Here is a 14412-nt window from a genome sequence, read left to right on the forward strand (position 1 = left end):
TTTATTGATGGATTTTATAGTATAGCAGCTCTGTTTATTAATGACGATAAACCTATAACAGCAAACAGCACTAGTGGGATCCACCTCCAGATGTTGGATCTGCCGGGCATTCTCTTTCCCTGCAGGACATTTGCATCAAACCTTTATCAGGTCTAGGTTCTGTGAAGGGCCTCGCTTCAGAATGTTGACCAGGGCCAAAGAACACATCCTTTTATATTTGCCGGGATATGACCTTTTCTGCTACAATCTTTCTGCTAGTAGGGTTCTTGATTTTCACATAGGTCAGCCCGTTTGCCAAGGTACACAGAGTGAGAGGGCACCCAATGTTTAAAATCACCCAGTCTCTCCGAATCTCTATTCTAACTGGCTTGTGTATGAATTAATGAATGGGATTTAAAAGCGCACACAGCTACCCAGTAAGCGCTTCCAGGCACTACCCAGAAATCGAAGCCATATTATGGTGTTACTCTTAAATGTTAGTGAAGAGGCAGGTGTTGAGTTGCTTTCTAAACAGACTCTGGATCAATGGAACAGGGAAGGGCTGGGAGCGCATTCAATGTTTTTTTCCTGCCAGACAGTTCAAAGGCATGCCACCCCTTTTGCCCTCCCTGAAATTACGGATTTGGAGGAGGTTTGAGTATAGGATCTGTATTGTTTAAATCTAGCTGTGATATAGTTCTGGCCTAGCCCATAGAAATCCCTATGAAAACAATCTGTTTGTGCCCTGGGAGCCAGCGCAGTTGCTTGAAGTGAGCTATCAGGTGCGTGAAAGCACCATTAGGGCTGCTGCGTTCTGCACCCTCTGTAGGCGGATGATAAGATAACTTGGGAGACCAAGGTGGAGGCTGTTTGCAAAGTCAATGCATGAGGTAATGAGAGTGTGCACTACTGACTTTTGGGATGGTAGGAGACCTAGAAACTTCCTGAGTGCGCCCAGCATTGAAAAACAGGTACCTGTGACTGAAAGGATTTGTTGACAGAAAGTAGTTCAGGGTTAAATGTAACTCTTAAATTCCTACATTTCTGCAGTAATGTATTGCTAGAAATGAGGAGGGAGTTCCTCTGGATATCAGTAGTTGCAAGAAAAATTATTGATCTTCCCATATAAAAGTAATTCCGTCTTTTGCCTCTATGTCAATCCTCTGTCGCCTCGCCTTGTCAGATACCCATGAATCATATGTTTTTCTTATTTCTCCCTCCAGCCCTCAGCTGTCCACCAAAGAGCCATTATGCTGTATGTGCAGACATCTGCTCCACATCTTGCGTCGGAATCACAAATCCAGTTCCGTGCCCAACATCTTGCACGGAGGGCTGCGAATGTGATGATGGATACGTCTTCGATGGCAAAGGATGTGTTTCCATGGACAACTGTGGCTGCTTCAAGGATGGAAAATACTACAATGTATGTTTCATTTTTACTGTATATACCTAATTAGCCACAGGCGCAAAAAGAGTGAGAAGCTTGGGGGAGGAACGATGAGGCATTTTCATTTAGTTTCAATGATACACAATGAGGTTTTGTATTCTCATCTAAATCTATCTCTCTGTTCATCTCTCTCTCCCTCTCTCTCTCTCTCTCTCTCTCTCTCTCTCTCTCTCTCTTGCTCCCTCTCTCTCTCTCTCTCTCTCTCTATCATATATATATAGTAGGTAGAGTATATCTATATACAGTCCCCTGTAGGTAGTTCTTGATTCTTTCAAAAAGCGTTTTTTTCTTTTGCCTATATCTTTCGAGCCGGTTAAAGAATCTTCGCAAATTGTTCAAAACTAATGAGGCGCTCCGGTCAGCTCCTGTCTTTAAAGTTTTAGGGTGATTCGTCAATGGGGGACGATAAAAAAGGGGGTCCCAAAACACAATTTCTCCATGTTAATTTCCATTGGACTCTTTTGTCGCAGCTATAGTCCGAACTGCTGAACGGAATTACACCAAAATTGGTAGAAAGATAGCTCTTGGTCCAGAGTGCACTATTTGCTATAAATGGTGTAAATCTGTCCAGTAGTTCCTGAGAAATTTATATATCAAACAATATGGATATCTGGTTACCGCTGTGGATATGCAAACCCTCCTGATCACAAGCTTGACACTCATTGGCTGCCAACACTTCAAACCAGGAAGTGTTGACAGCCATCTTTTGACTCAGTTGAACCGAGTCACAAGAAAAAAAGGTAAAAAAAGGCCCCAAAAAAGCATTTTTTTAAAAAGAAATCAGCACTATTCAATTAGGGTGCGCAAATCCCGGCAATCTATTTTTTAAAAACGAAGCACAGTCTCCCGTGCTTTGTTTCTTTTAAGCCCTTGGGTGGGCCAGTTCCTGGGGGCAATCCTTAATTATGCTGCGGGGGACTGTGGGGCCCCCGCAGCCCCAGAAACGGTCACCTCCCTGGACCTTTTTTCTTTAAAAAAAAGCATGGGGTGCTCCTGCCCGCCCCCACGCTGCCCCGGGGACCGCCACTTCCCCGGTGATTCAATATTTCAAAGTCGGGAGGTCCTCATGCCTCCCCTGCAGCCCCGGTGACCACCACCTTCCCAGGGATTTGTTTTTAATTTTCAAGGTGTGATTCGGGTTTCTCAATGCGAGTGGGCGCGTATGCTCACGACCCCTCACGTTGCTAAACCATCTGTTCGTGTTGAGAAAGCTGCCACTTGGGTAGAAAATCCACTTGCGCTGTGCATGGTGCCATTTGCAATTATTTCACAGCGCCGACAAACAACCAGCACTCAAAATTATTGCAAACAGCATTTTTTCTAACCCACTCCACAGCTTGCGGAGCTTCGCGTAGCGCGGCAGAGTTTTTTTGCACTTCGCGGAGTTCCTATAGGGGAACTCCACGAACTTCGCCCAGGCTTATTCATAACTCGCTGTGTTGTTTTCTAAGGATTGTAATTTATGAACTGCAGGTAACAAAAAGATCTCCGTGACAAAACATCCCATTGGCCTATCTATAAATAAATACAAATTTGTAATAGGCAGCAAGCAGATTAAACCTTTCTGATACTTTATGATGAGGGAAAACTGTGACTGGACTAAACACAGGTCGCTACAGCCTGTACAATAACCACCAGTTACCTTGCCATTAATATTATGCTCTGAAAATTGCTGGGCACACAAAGATTTCTGCAGCAGGTGCCTTAACGTGCAAGGCATTTTATAATGAACCATCTTTGTGACCGAAATAAATAAAGTAAGCTAGCACATTGCACAAAAAAGTGTTCCTCTGCAAATTACAGGGGCTCACTCAAGGCTCACTCATGAACGGGAGGCACCACAGCACGTTTATGCAGCTAATTGCATGATGGGCTGTGTAGGGTCAAATATAATGCTACTAAGCTAAGGTGTGACTTCCAGCTCGCATGTTTCAATACCATGAACGTAGCTGAGAGGATTAATTCTCCCTGCTGAGAGTTTCCAGGTCTGCTAAGTATACTGGGTATATTAAATTCTACTAACAAAATAATCTGGGTAAGAGCCGCATTCCAGGCAGAGTTGACTCAGGCAGGCAATCATTACTACTATTAATAAAAGCGCCAAGAAACCATACTGTTGTCTATGTTACATGACTATGGGAGCTCACTTTTAGACAGGCTGTGAAGATGCTAGTGACGAAAGGTTTAGGGTTGTCACAAAGCCAATGTGGGGCTGATGGATGTTTCTGAGTCAAGCAAAAGGTGGTCTGGGTCACTGAGTACCGTTGCATGGATGGTGATGATGCAAATTGTTCCTGATGCGGCTCTACAGTGCTCCTCCGTTATCAAGTCTGGAGGTTACAGATCAGGGAGGGGATTGAAATGATGGGACATGGGACAGCTTTTTTGGGACAGTTTTGAAAAAAGCTTTAGCTTGAAAACTGAAAAGGATCTGGATAAAATACAATCACATCAAAGGATCTGTCAAAATAAATTTTGAAATTTCATGTATAGTCAAAGAACTCCTGTTTTTCAAACAGCAACGGGTAAAATTGCCAGACTGACTACAGCTACCCACCTCTGTGGGCACTGCCTTTGTGCTGCACCTGGATGATACACCTGCTTCATAGCCCTCCGACTAGAAACAAAATTGCCTTTTGGAATGTTAGCAGTAATATTTACCAGTACAAATGCACTCCATTTGTCGAGATATTAAGAATTGAAGCTAGCACTGAATCAACCCCACGTAATGTGCTTGAACAAAGTGAGAGTGCTTTTCGGCCAAGTTAATGAGATGAGTGAAAGTAAAACTTAATGCCGCTATAATACCTGAAGACATCCTTCATTGTGTGAGGAAACAGGAGTGGCTGAAAGGCTTTCTGATGAAAAACAAGCGTGCTTGAAATGTGTGCAGCCATAGAGAGATAACATACATGAGAACCGCGCAAACAGCTGTGCTAAACAAGCTAAACATAAAAATACAACAGCGCTGTGCTTGTTTACCTATCTCCCCATAGCTGCACACATTTCAAGTGTGCTTGTTAAATGCAATCTGAAATGCGTGCCTGCCTCGGGGAGTTTAAATAAAGAAGCACAGCACAAGCACTGTGTAGGCTGAGCATAAAAAGCAGGGTAAACATTAAGAAAGATCCACTAATGCAGATGAACATAGTACTTGGACCTCGGAAGAATGATAAGAGAAACACACATGGAACACATAGGAAAAAGTATACTACAGCCAATAGAAACCAGAGGAAAACTAAGTGGCAAACACTTGAACCAATGACAAGCAAGGTTGTAAGCCCCTTTTAAGATTTATATTGAGTACAATACATTTCACAAGCACAGCGCAAATGCTGTGTAGGCTAAACCTGAAAATGGGTTAAGATTGTCCCAAAATGGGTTCAAAATCTAATGAATTTTACATAAACATTAGTATTTTGCGAAGCATACAAATGGCCAGTTGGATTTTGCTGAACTTTGGCAGTGTTAGATATTAAGGTGTGCGCATGATACCTTTGGGTACTGCAGGTAAATAGAGTTAGTATCTTTTATGTTGTAAATTTGTTCAACTTAGTGGTATCTTGTAGCACAATCCTACTAAAAGTAGTAAGGAAGCCCAAAAAATAAACTAGACTGCAGATGTAAAGTTTCAGATTTAAAACATGAACTGGAAGACCCATTTATGGTCACATACTAATGGAAACCTATAAAGAAATATATAACTAATAGAATACATCTTAAGCTACATAAGCTTTCTTTCCATGCTCTCCGGCTCACAAAATAATAGTGCCTCAACAAGCGAGAAAATAAACATCTTTCTTGGGCACCCCTGTGCAACAAAATAAAAAATTGCCTTAGCAGTGAGCCAAACAAACTACTATTTGGAAGACATGATAATTGGCCACTAGGAAAAAATACTAATCTCAATGTTTATAACAATAACAAGGATTGCCTTTCGTTCACTTTGGCCTTCATATGTAGCACACTCCTACTAAAAGTAGCAAGGAACCCTAAAGTAAAAACTAGAATGTATATGTAAAGTTTCAGATTTACTAGATCAACAACTGGAAGACCCATTTATGGTCATATGCTAATGAGAACCTATAAACAAGTACATAACAATTCGGATACATCTCAATCTACATGAGTTTTCTTTGCAAGCTCTCTAGCTCACAAAATAAAACTGTGCCCAACAAGCCAAACAAAAAATATGTTCCTTATGCACGCCTGTGTAACATAGTGGAAAAGTGACTTAGCAATGAGCTCCACAAACTACTATGTGGAGGACATGATATTTGCCGTTAGGGAAAACAAAAATCTTAATTTTTATAACAGTGGTTGTCTTTCATTCACTTTGGGCGTCATATGTAGCACAATCTTACTTAAAGTAAAATAGAAGTCTAAAAAATAAACTAGACCGCAAATGTAAAGTTTCACATCAGCTACATGAATAAATAAAAGACACATTTATGGTCAGCCAATTATCTAAACCAATGTTGCGCGGATATGTATTTACCTTGAAGTAATGAAATGACAAGAAACGTTTGGCAAAAGAGAAACAAGTTGATTTAATTAAACGCAGTAGCTGGGAGAGTGTTGCCAGATTCTCGTCTAAAGACAATCTTAAGAAGATTTAGCCATACAGTTTGTGGGTTACAGTAAATCGATCGGACATTCTTACATTCTTGTACAACATGTGTACCAATGTTTAGGCATGCATCATAAATCCAACCATCTGATAAGCAATGCAGATGGTTCTCGACTTTGCGGAGAGCTAGTGTGGGCAAGTGGGTCTTTGCCCAAATGTACAGTTAGAGGAGCATGTGACCACTACGTGTGGTGTGCATTGATTGCTGAGTGTTCTTATCTGCATGTGGCATCTGACATTGTAGTATTATTGGGGCCTTTATCCTCAAACCTGCTGTGGTGTAGCTGCCTATCTGTGGGATCGATCTGGGTTTTTCTGTATGAGCGTTTGGGTCGGAGGGGCTGTTTGACCATGCATCTCTGAGTTGGAGTTGATGAAGAGGTCATCTTGGGTGAGTTCACCTGCAATGATATGAGTTCATTGTTGTGTGTAGATATAACCTGGCATTCATTGATATCATATTTCCCAACATTCTCATTATGATGTGTACAGCTGTCATAATGTATATCAACATCATCCTTACTGATATTAACATAATAATGCGTGCATATATTATGGTGGACATTGACATGGTCCTTGCTGATATTAACATGCCTATGCATGCCTAGGTTATCGATATTGCATTGATTGGTATTGGGGTTGCTATGCATGCATACATCATGGTGTACACTGACATCACATTCACCAATATTTACATTCCCCCCTCTTGTTGAATTTTCAACTACATAATTTTTCTTGTAAGTCATGACAGTCACATTATTCAAAATGGCGTGTTGCTGTAGTGTCTGTTATTCTCTCTCAAGCTATTTGCGTAATACCTCATTTGAGGTCTGCATTTTTACAGCAAGAATCCCCCCCTGTTGTAGGAAACCACACAATAATATTACCAAAATGACAACAGGAACTAATCATGTGCATAGCCTGATCACAAATAGGGGGAGCCAGGAGAAAATACCATGAGATTTGTCCTACTCGGGGCACCCCCATCCTTCTTCATGTCAGTTTGTAAATGATGTAGTGCTTGGATGCAAGAGCGAGAGTTCTGTTTTCAAGATAATTTCCAGGACTAAAAGTACAACAGGAAGCACTGATCTTACACACACCCCTCCCTCCATCACAGTCATCAAGTCCAACACATACATATGTTTCATCACCGTCAGGCGAATGGCTTAGTTCTTCCCTGATTGCATTTAGGCCAAGCTCAGTGTCATTGATCCTCTTCAGTAGTTTTACATGGTTATTTGTAACCAGCGGCTGTTTGCTTTTGTTTGTACAGTGAATGGACCCTCCTAAGTGTCTGTAAACTGTCTGAATTATTCTAGAATGTCCTTCTACTGAGCTCAACCAAAATATTCAGCAGTCCTTCTTCTTCAAACCTGATGCAACAGAGTTGTTTTCTTCTGTAGCAGATGTTGGAACAACTCAGCCAGATCTTCTCTAGGGGTAACCAGGGTTGAGGTGTGTATGCTAACAAGGGTGCAGAGACCTCACCATCTGGGAATGAGTCGGGCATAGGCAAAGCCACCACAATGCCAATAAAAATCCATTAGTGTAGAGGTGCAGGTTCGGTATGTGCAGTACCACTTCACAGTTGGCATTTGTACCCAGTGGTATCGTCCCTTTAGCTCTGAAACACAAAGAATACTGTTCAAGCTTCCATACAATTAAGGATTGCCTCTTCCCTTCCAACCATTTGTTCCTATTTAACTTTGTATCCCAGATTTCCTGGCATGGGGTATTTGAGCTAGCGTTTGACCCCCTCCCATAGAACTAATTTCCTCTACCGTCATCGGAGTGGATGACCCTGCACTTGAATTCTATACGAGAGGTCCATTTGTCATTAAGAAAGGCTGTCCCAAATATGTTAAGGGACACCCTGGGATCACAGACAGAAGTGGAAGCAGACTCATTTGTGCACTGGTGCTGTGGCTTTGCTACCTCTAAGAAACTCTTTTCTATAAAGTCTCTGGGTCAAACAGTGTCCTATTCCACAGTGCCCCGTCTGCGCATCCTGTCTAGCTCAGTTTGAATGTTGCTAGGTTCAGTAAAAAGGTACAGTGCTCTGGGATTGGCCTCATGTTGGAAGATGTTTACTTCTGCTCTATGGGGTTCCACTCTACTGGGATGTATCTTTGCCCTAATCCTACAGAGGTACAGGTGGATGATACATGGGTTTCTCAGGGTCTATCTCTTGGGATAAGTAAAGTCTGTCTGCCCCTACAGCGAGGGCTGGCAACGAACAGATATTAAATGACCTGTTTGCGGTTTGGGTGCCCACGGTGGTCATGTGTCAAAGTTTCTTTTGGAAGTTTCAGGTGGAGGGGTGGTGACAGCTGTAACGATGGTGCATATGCAGTTAGATAGCAGACCTGCTGTATAAGAGCTGTTGGTTGTATGTTGGCTTGGAAAAAAGACCGTTTTTGGAAAAATGCCTTTGTTTTCCTTTTTTATGGGTACACTCTTTATGTTCACTTTTGCATGAAACTTTCTAGCGGGATAGTGGAAAGTGGTGGTAGCACCTTTAGGGAATGGTTAGTTTAAGCTTGTTTAGCTCTATTTGTGCCCTGTTCCCCCCCTCCTTGCTACAGTGGGGACAGTAATTTCCTCTGTGGCCGACTCTGTTAAATTTGTGTGTGTGTCGTTTTACCAGTGCAGGGGGGTCCTTTTGGCCTTTTTGGGCTAAGAGGAATGTGAGGGAGAAGTGGGATGTTTGATTTTTAGGTGATTAGTCAGGGAGGGGCGCCCTTGCCTAATGTGTAAAGAGGGCTAGGGAGAGACAGTGGAGCCACTTTTTGTTGAGACTGGTGCAAATCCTTCTTATTTTGTTTTTTAGCAGACCGATCATTTTCTCAACTGTGCCATTAGTTTGAGAGAGGTATACTGAGGCCAACTTGTGAGTGATACCTAAAAGGATACAGAAGTGGTCTACCATGGAGTTGACAAAGTGTCTACAATTTTCTGATTGGATGACGTCTGGCACTCCCCATCTCAGTATCACTTCCCTGACAAGGAGCATGGCCACTGGCATTGTACGCAAGGGCCGTCCTCGATCCACCTGGGTAAATGTAAATGCAGTGCATTTATATAGCGCTCCGCACACCCCCGAAAGGGTCTCTCAGGCGCTGTGCAACCCTTCTTGGCCTTTCCCTGTGAAGTGCCCACTCCTGGGCACCCCCAAGGTGAAGCCAGGCATCCTAGCACTGTTGGGGCCGTTGTGGAGATTAAGCAAGCTATTGCCCAGAGTTGCAGAGTGGGACCCATGATTAGAATAGGCACCGAGGCGAGAATTATCGGGTCCGGGGAAATTGAGCCCAAGACCCGCCGAGGCGGGAATTGAACCCTGGTCCGGGCCAGACCTCTGCATCAGGGTCTGCCACTCTAACCATTGAGCCACACTTCTCCACTAGGGCAGACCATGACTATCAGGTATTGATAGTTAGCGCATCAGTTGATCATAGTGATTAAATCAATATGTAGGGCTTTGAATGGCCCTGTAGATTTGGGAATAGCCAATGATACAACCTTGAGTGTGGGTTTGGGTGAATATAGTTGACAGACCATACATTCACTCAGATACTAAGTTATCATTTCAGCAATGTTGGGGATGTACCAGTCACTTTGAAGCTTCCCTACCATGTTGTCTTTTCCCATGTGTGTTGGTAAGTGTAGTTGAGGTAAGGCTATGTAAATTAGACTGTGCTGCATAACATACCAGGCTTCCCGGTGGGTGGGTGTCGGTATATGTTGTTGTGTGCTTTCTGCGTGCAACACCTAGCCAGCCACCATTTCTTCTTGTCAGATAAGGCTGTCTCTTGTAAACTCCTTCAAATACAATCTTGCTGTCTCTGTGAATGGTTTATCGCATGAAAGTCTGGTCTCCTCAATCTGCTTCAAGTTCACTATTGTGCGTACAGACAACCTGGTAATTGTGTAATTTTTTAGGTGTGCGTTGTGGCATTTATAGGGGTAAAGGTTGGGAAGTAATTTATTTTTAATTAATTAATAATACGTTGGTAATTAGTATTAATTATTTAATTGAAAATACCATTTGGCTATCGAGTGATTAATTTTAGGTGTGCGTTGTGGGGTTTATAGGGGTAAAGGGCGGGAAGTAATTTATGTTTTGTTAATTAATAATTAGTTCTTAATTCATATTAATTAACTAATTGAAAATTAAATATGGAAATTGTGTAATTAATTTCAGGTGTGGGTTGTGGGGTTTATAGGGGTAAAGGGTGGGAATGTATGTTTTTAATTAATATTTAGTTGCCCATTAATATTAATTAATTGGCATTTAATTAGGGTAATTGTTTAGATTTTTTTGTGTGCGGGGTTTACTTTTATAGGGGTAAAGGATGGGGAGTAAATTAATGTAACTTACTTTATAATTAGTTGTTAAATACTACTAGTTTTTTAATTGTGTAATACATTTTTTACTGTTTACATTTATTTGGGCTTTGTGGGGATTATTGGGGTAAAGTGTGAAAAGGTTATTAATTTTTATGAGTTTTAATTTGTTTTTAATTAATAATATTTCTTTAATTGGTAATTAATTGTGTTAATTATGTAAGTAAATTTCTTTAAATTTAGACGTTTGTTGTGAATAGTGTGGCGTTAGGAAATAAAAAAAAAGTACATTTATGTAATAAGTGATGTTTTTGTTTCTAAATATTTCTAATTAAAACTATTTGTTGGTTTGAAATTATTTTTTATTTTATTTAATAAAATATTTGTAGGTATGTGTCATATGCATTTAACATTATTTAGTTTTTTAATTAGTAATATTAAATATATATGTATTTACATTTTTAATATACATATATATTTATTTTGTTTTTTAAATATTTTGTTTGTTTTTAATTTTTAACTGACTGGAGTGACAATAATCATTGTTACTCCTCTGCAATCCAAGACTTTCCCTACTGTTGCACTGATTGGAGTGGGATTAGTACATTTTACCAATTCACTATCCAACACTTTCCCTACTGTTGCACTTCACTTACTGGAGTGGGAATAGTAATTTTTACCTCTTTGCTATCCAATACTTTCCCTACTGTTGCACTCATTGTAGTGGTAAGAGTAATTTTCATCCCTCCGCTATCAAACACTTTCCCTAGTGTTACACTTACTGTAGTCGGAACAGTAATTTTTACCCCTCAGCTTTCCATCACTTTTCCTATTGTTGCACTCACTGGAGAGGGAATAGTAATTTTTACACCTCCACTATCTAACACTTCCCCTACTGTTGCACTGACTGGAGTGGGAATAGTAAATTGTATACCTCCACTATCCAACAGTGTCCCTACTATTGCACTCACTGGAGTGGGAATAGTAATTTTTACCTTTCCGTTATCCAACACTTTCCCTACGGTTGCACTCACTGGAGTAGGAATAGTAAATTTTATTCATCCGCTATCCCACGCTTTTCCTACTGTGCCACTCCCTGGAGTGGGAATAGTACATTTTCTTTTAGATTACATTTATTTATTTTTTCAGATATTTTTGCACTTACCTGTTTAGGTATAGGGGGTCGATATTTTTCCATTCTATATTTTTGACATCTATATTTTTCACATTGATATTTTGTCAATGAACCGGTACCTATAGCTGGTAATAACACCACAATCACAAATAAGGTCCAATCAAGTCTCCATAAATTAATCCTTTCTCAATGCTTCGTAGTTTGGCTGAAGACCAGTGAGGCTTAACATGGGAGACGGGTGTGTAAAGCATTTAAAATTACCAAAACAGTAAATAAGTAAGACATGACACACAAAAATTCTACTCCAATTTATAAAAATAGAACATATTTTAATTAATTTATAAGGCTAACAGTTCATCATTAAATCATTCAGCCGATGGTTTTTGTCTCTTAAATGTCTGGTTCACTAATCATGTACCCACCAAGTGGTGTTACCTGGAGTCAAGAAAAACACACCAGCAAACTTGTTTGCAGTCTTTGTGCTGCTGTCAGGTCAAGTTGGGAGAGAATGCAACTCCCTCCACCGACCTATCTTACACATTGCTGGAGAGGAGGTCTGGCAGTGGCTCACTCTCCTCCTTCATCAGTGACTATCAGCATGGTCATATCCGCCTTCTATCCAGCTTCAATCTGTTCAAGTGCAGAACCATGTAGTATTCCTTGGGGTGCCAAAGTCCACCAAGTAGGTGACATCACCCTCTTTTTCTAATATTGGAAAGAGCGCAGTCAACTTGTCCTAGGGGGTCCTAGGAGCCACAGGCTTCAACACCCACACCAACCGGCCTGCATGGTAGTCAGGTATAGTAGCCCTTTGGTCATACCAAAGCTTCATGAACTCTTGGCTGGTCTACAGGTTGCTGCTTGCTCTGCTCATGTACTCTGCCATGTGAGATCGCAGGCATAGTGCATAATACAGCACATTTTGCTTAGACTCCTTGAGAGGCTTATCCGAAGACTCTCTCACCAAACAGAATAGCCCTCTTATAGGGTGTCCAAACAGTAACTCAAAGGTGCTAAAACAACCCCTTTCTGTGGCACCTCCCTGTATGCAGACAACATGCAGGGAAAGAGAACATTCCATCTCCTCCTGAGTTTGTCAGACAAACCCATGATCATGCCTCTCAGGGTCTCATTGAATCATTCCACAAGACCATTGGTCTGGGGATGATATGGGGTGGTGAACTTCTAAGTAACACCACATTCATCCCACTTTGCCTTCAGATAGGCAGACATAAAGTATATGCCCCTATCTGAGACGACTTCCTTTAGAAAACCTACTGAGGTGAACACAACAAGAATGGCTCTAGCCACTGTGGCAGCAGTGACTGTTCTGAGGGATATTGTCTCTGGATATCTGGTGTCTTGGTCCACCATCACCAGGATATACCTATTTCCTGTGGCAGTTTGTGGATTTAGGGGGCCAACAATGTCAATCCCCATCCTTTCAAAAGAAGTTCAAACCACTGGCAGTGGTATTAAGGGAACATTTGGAGTGGCCCCTGTCTTGCCACTGGCCTGACAGGCTGCACAGGAGTTACAAAGTTCTTGACATTAACTAGCTTGTTGGGCCAATAGAAATGGCTGACTTGCCAGTCCATGTCTTGGTCTGAGCCAAATGTCCTGCCCAGGGAATGTCATAGCTTAAGGTGGGGAAGAATACTCTATACCTTGGGGGTACCACCACTCTCCTTATTGCCCCTGGTTTGGAGTCCCTGGCCTCAATATAGAGGACTCCCTCTTCTCTGTAGACTCTGTGGAATCCACTGACATCACCCTGCTCTTGCCTGCTTTTGCCTCAGGCCCTCAGGAGTAGGATACTCTCTTTGTCCGTGACACAACTCATCCTGGTGGGTCCACTGGCTCCCTGCAACTCCGCCAAGTTGGACAGACCTTGCAGGGGTTGGAATGCCTCCTCCAAGGCAAGAGCCTCCCCTCAGGGTTATATTCCTCCTGTACCTCTGGAGTTCTTTGGGCTGGCTCACCAGACCCTGTGCCCTTTCCCTTGTTCTTGGTGGCTTGGCCCACTGTTCCAGGGACCAAGTGTCAAGCTCTTCCCTGACGTATAGTCTGTGACCTAGTTACAGCACAAACCCACTCAGGGAAGTCCAGCATCTGAGCAGAGACCTTCCTTTACACCCCTGACCATTCAGAAGCTTCGAGATCATTTACCAGTTATGTTATGTTATGTTATGTTATGTTATGTTATGTTATGTTATTTATTCTTTTGTATAGCGCAACGGTTACTCAAAAAGAGTGTCCCGGCGCTTTTAGGTAAGGGAAACAGATTTCAGAATAACACAACACAACTAAAAACAGGTTAAAAGATAAACAAAAAGAAAACAAAAGACTGGGAAACCTATTGAGTAAACAGCCAGGTTTTGAGACCTCTTCTAAAATCAAGGAGAGTGAACGCCCCCCTCAAAGGGAGCGGTAGTGCGTTCCACATCTGTGGGGCCAACAGACTGAAAGAGCGGCCCCCCAGGCGAGCCCTCTTCACACGCGGAACAGCCGCCAAGAGTAGAGATTCTGACCTCAACGAGCGAGTCGGATGGTAGAAGGTCAGTCTCTTTTGAAGATGTTTAGCTCCCACCGCATGGAGCGCCTTGTAGGCCAGGGTCAAAGCCTTAAAGGCAATCCGTTTGCGGATGGGTAGCCAGTGTAACGCCACCAACAACCCAGAGGCACTGGCCCGTCTACTTAGGCCAAAGATGGCCCTGGCCGCCGCGTTCTGTACAACTTGAAGCCTTTGTAGCAGATACTCTGGCAGGCCCAGGTAAAGAATGTTGGCATAATCCAACCTGGAGCCTATCAGAGCCTGCACCGTCAGCCTCCTGTGCTCCTCGGATAAGAGAGGCAGGAACCTCCGCAGCATTT

General features: G+C 42.2%; 1 protein-coding gene across 1 annotated transcript in view; it reads left to right on the top strand.

The window, feature by feature from the left end:
- Positions 1-14412, top strand: part of LOC146809146 (IgGFc-binding protein-like) — a 790095-nt gene that overhangs the window by 204986 nt on the left and 570697 nt on the right. Inside the window, exon 9 of the mRNA XM_085614833.1 lies at positions 1203-1402. Within this exon, the coding sequence (XP_085470959.1) occupies positions 1203-1402 (200 nt within the window). The remainder of the gene's footprint in view (positions 1-1202; positions 1403-14412) is intronic.

The sequence above is a fragment of the Triturus cristatus genome, chromosome 7, assembly GCF_964204655.1.
Source record: "Triturus cristatus chromosome 7, aTriCri1.1, whole genome shotgun sequence".
In the NCBI taxonomy this organism is placed as follows: Eukaryota; Metazoa; Chordata; class Amphibia; order Caudata; family Salamandridae; genus Triturus; species Triturus cristatus.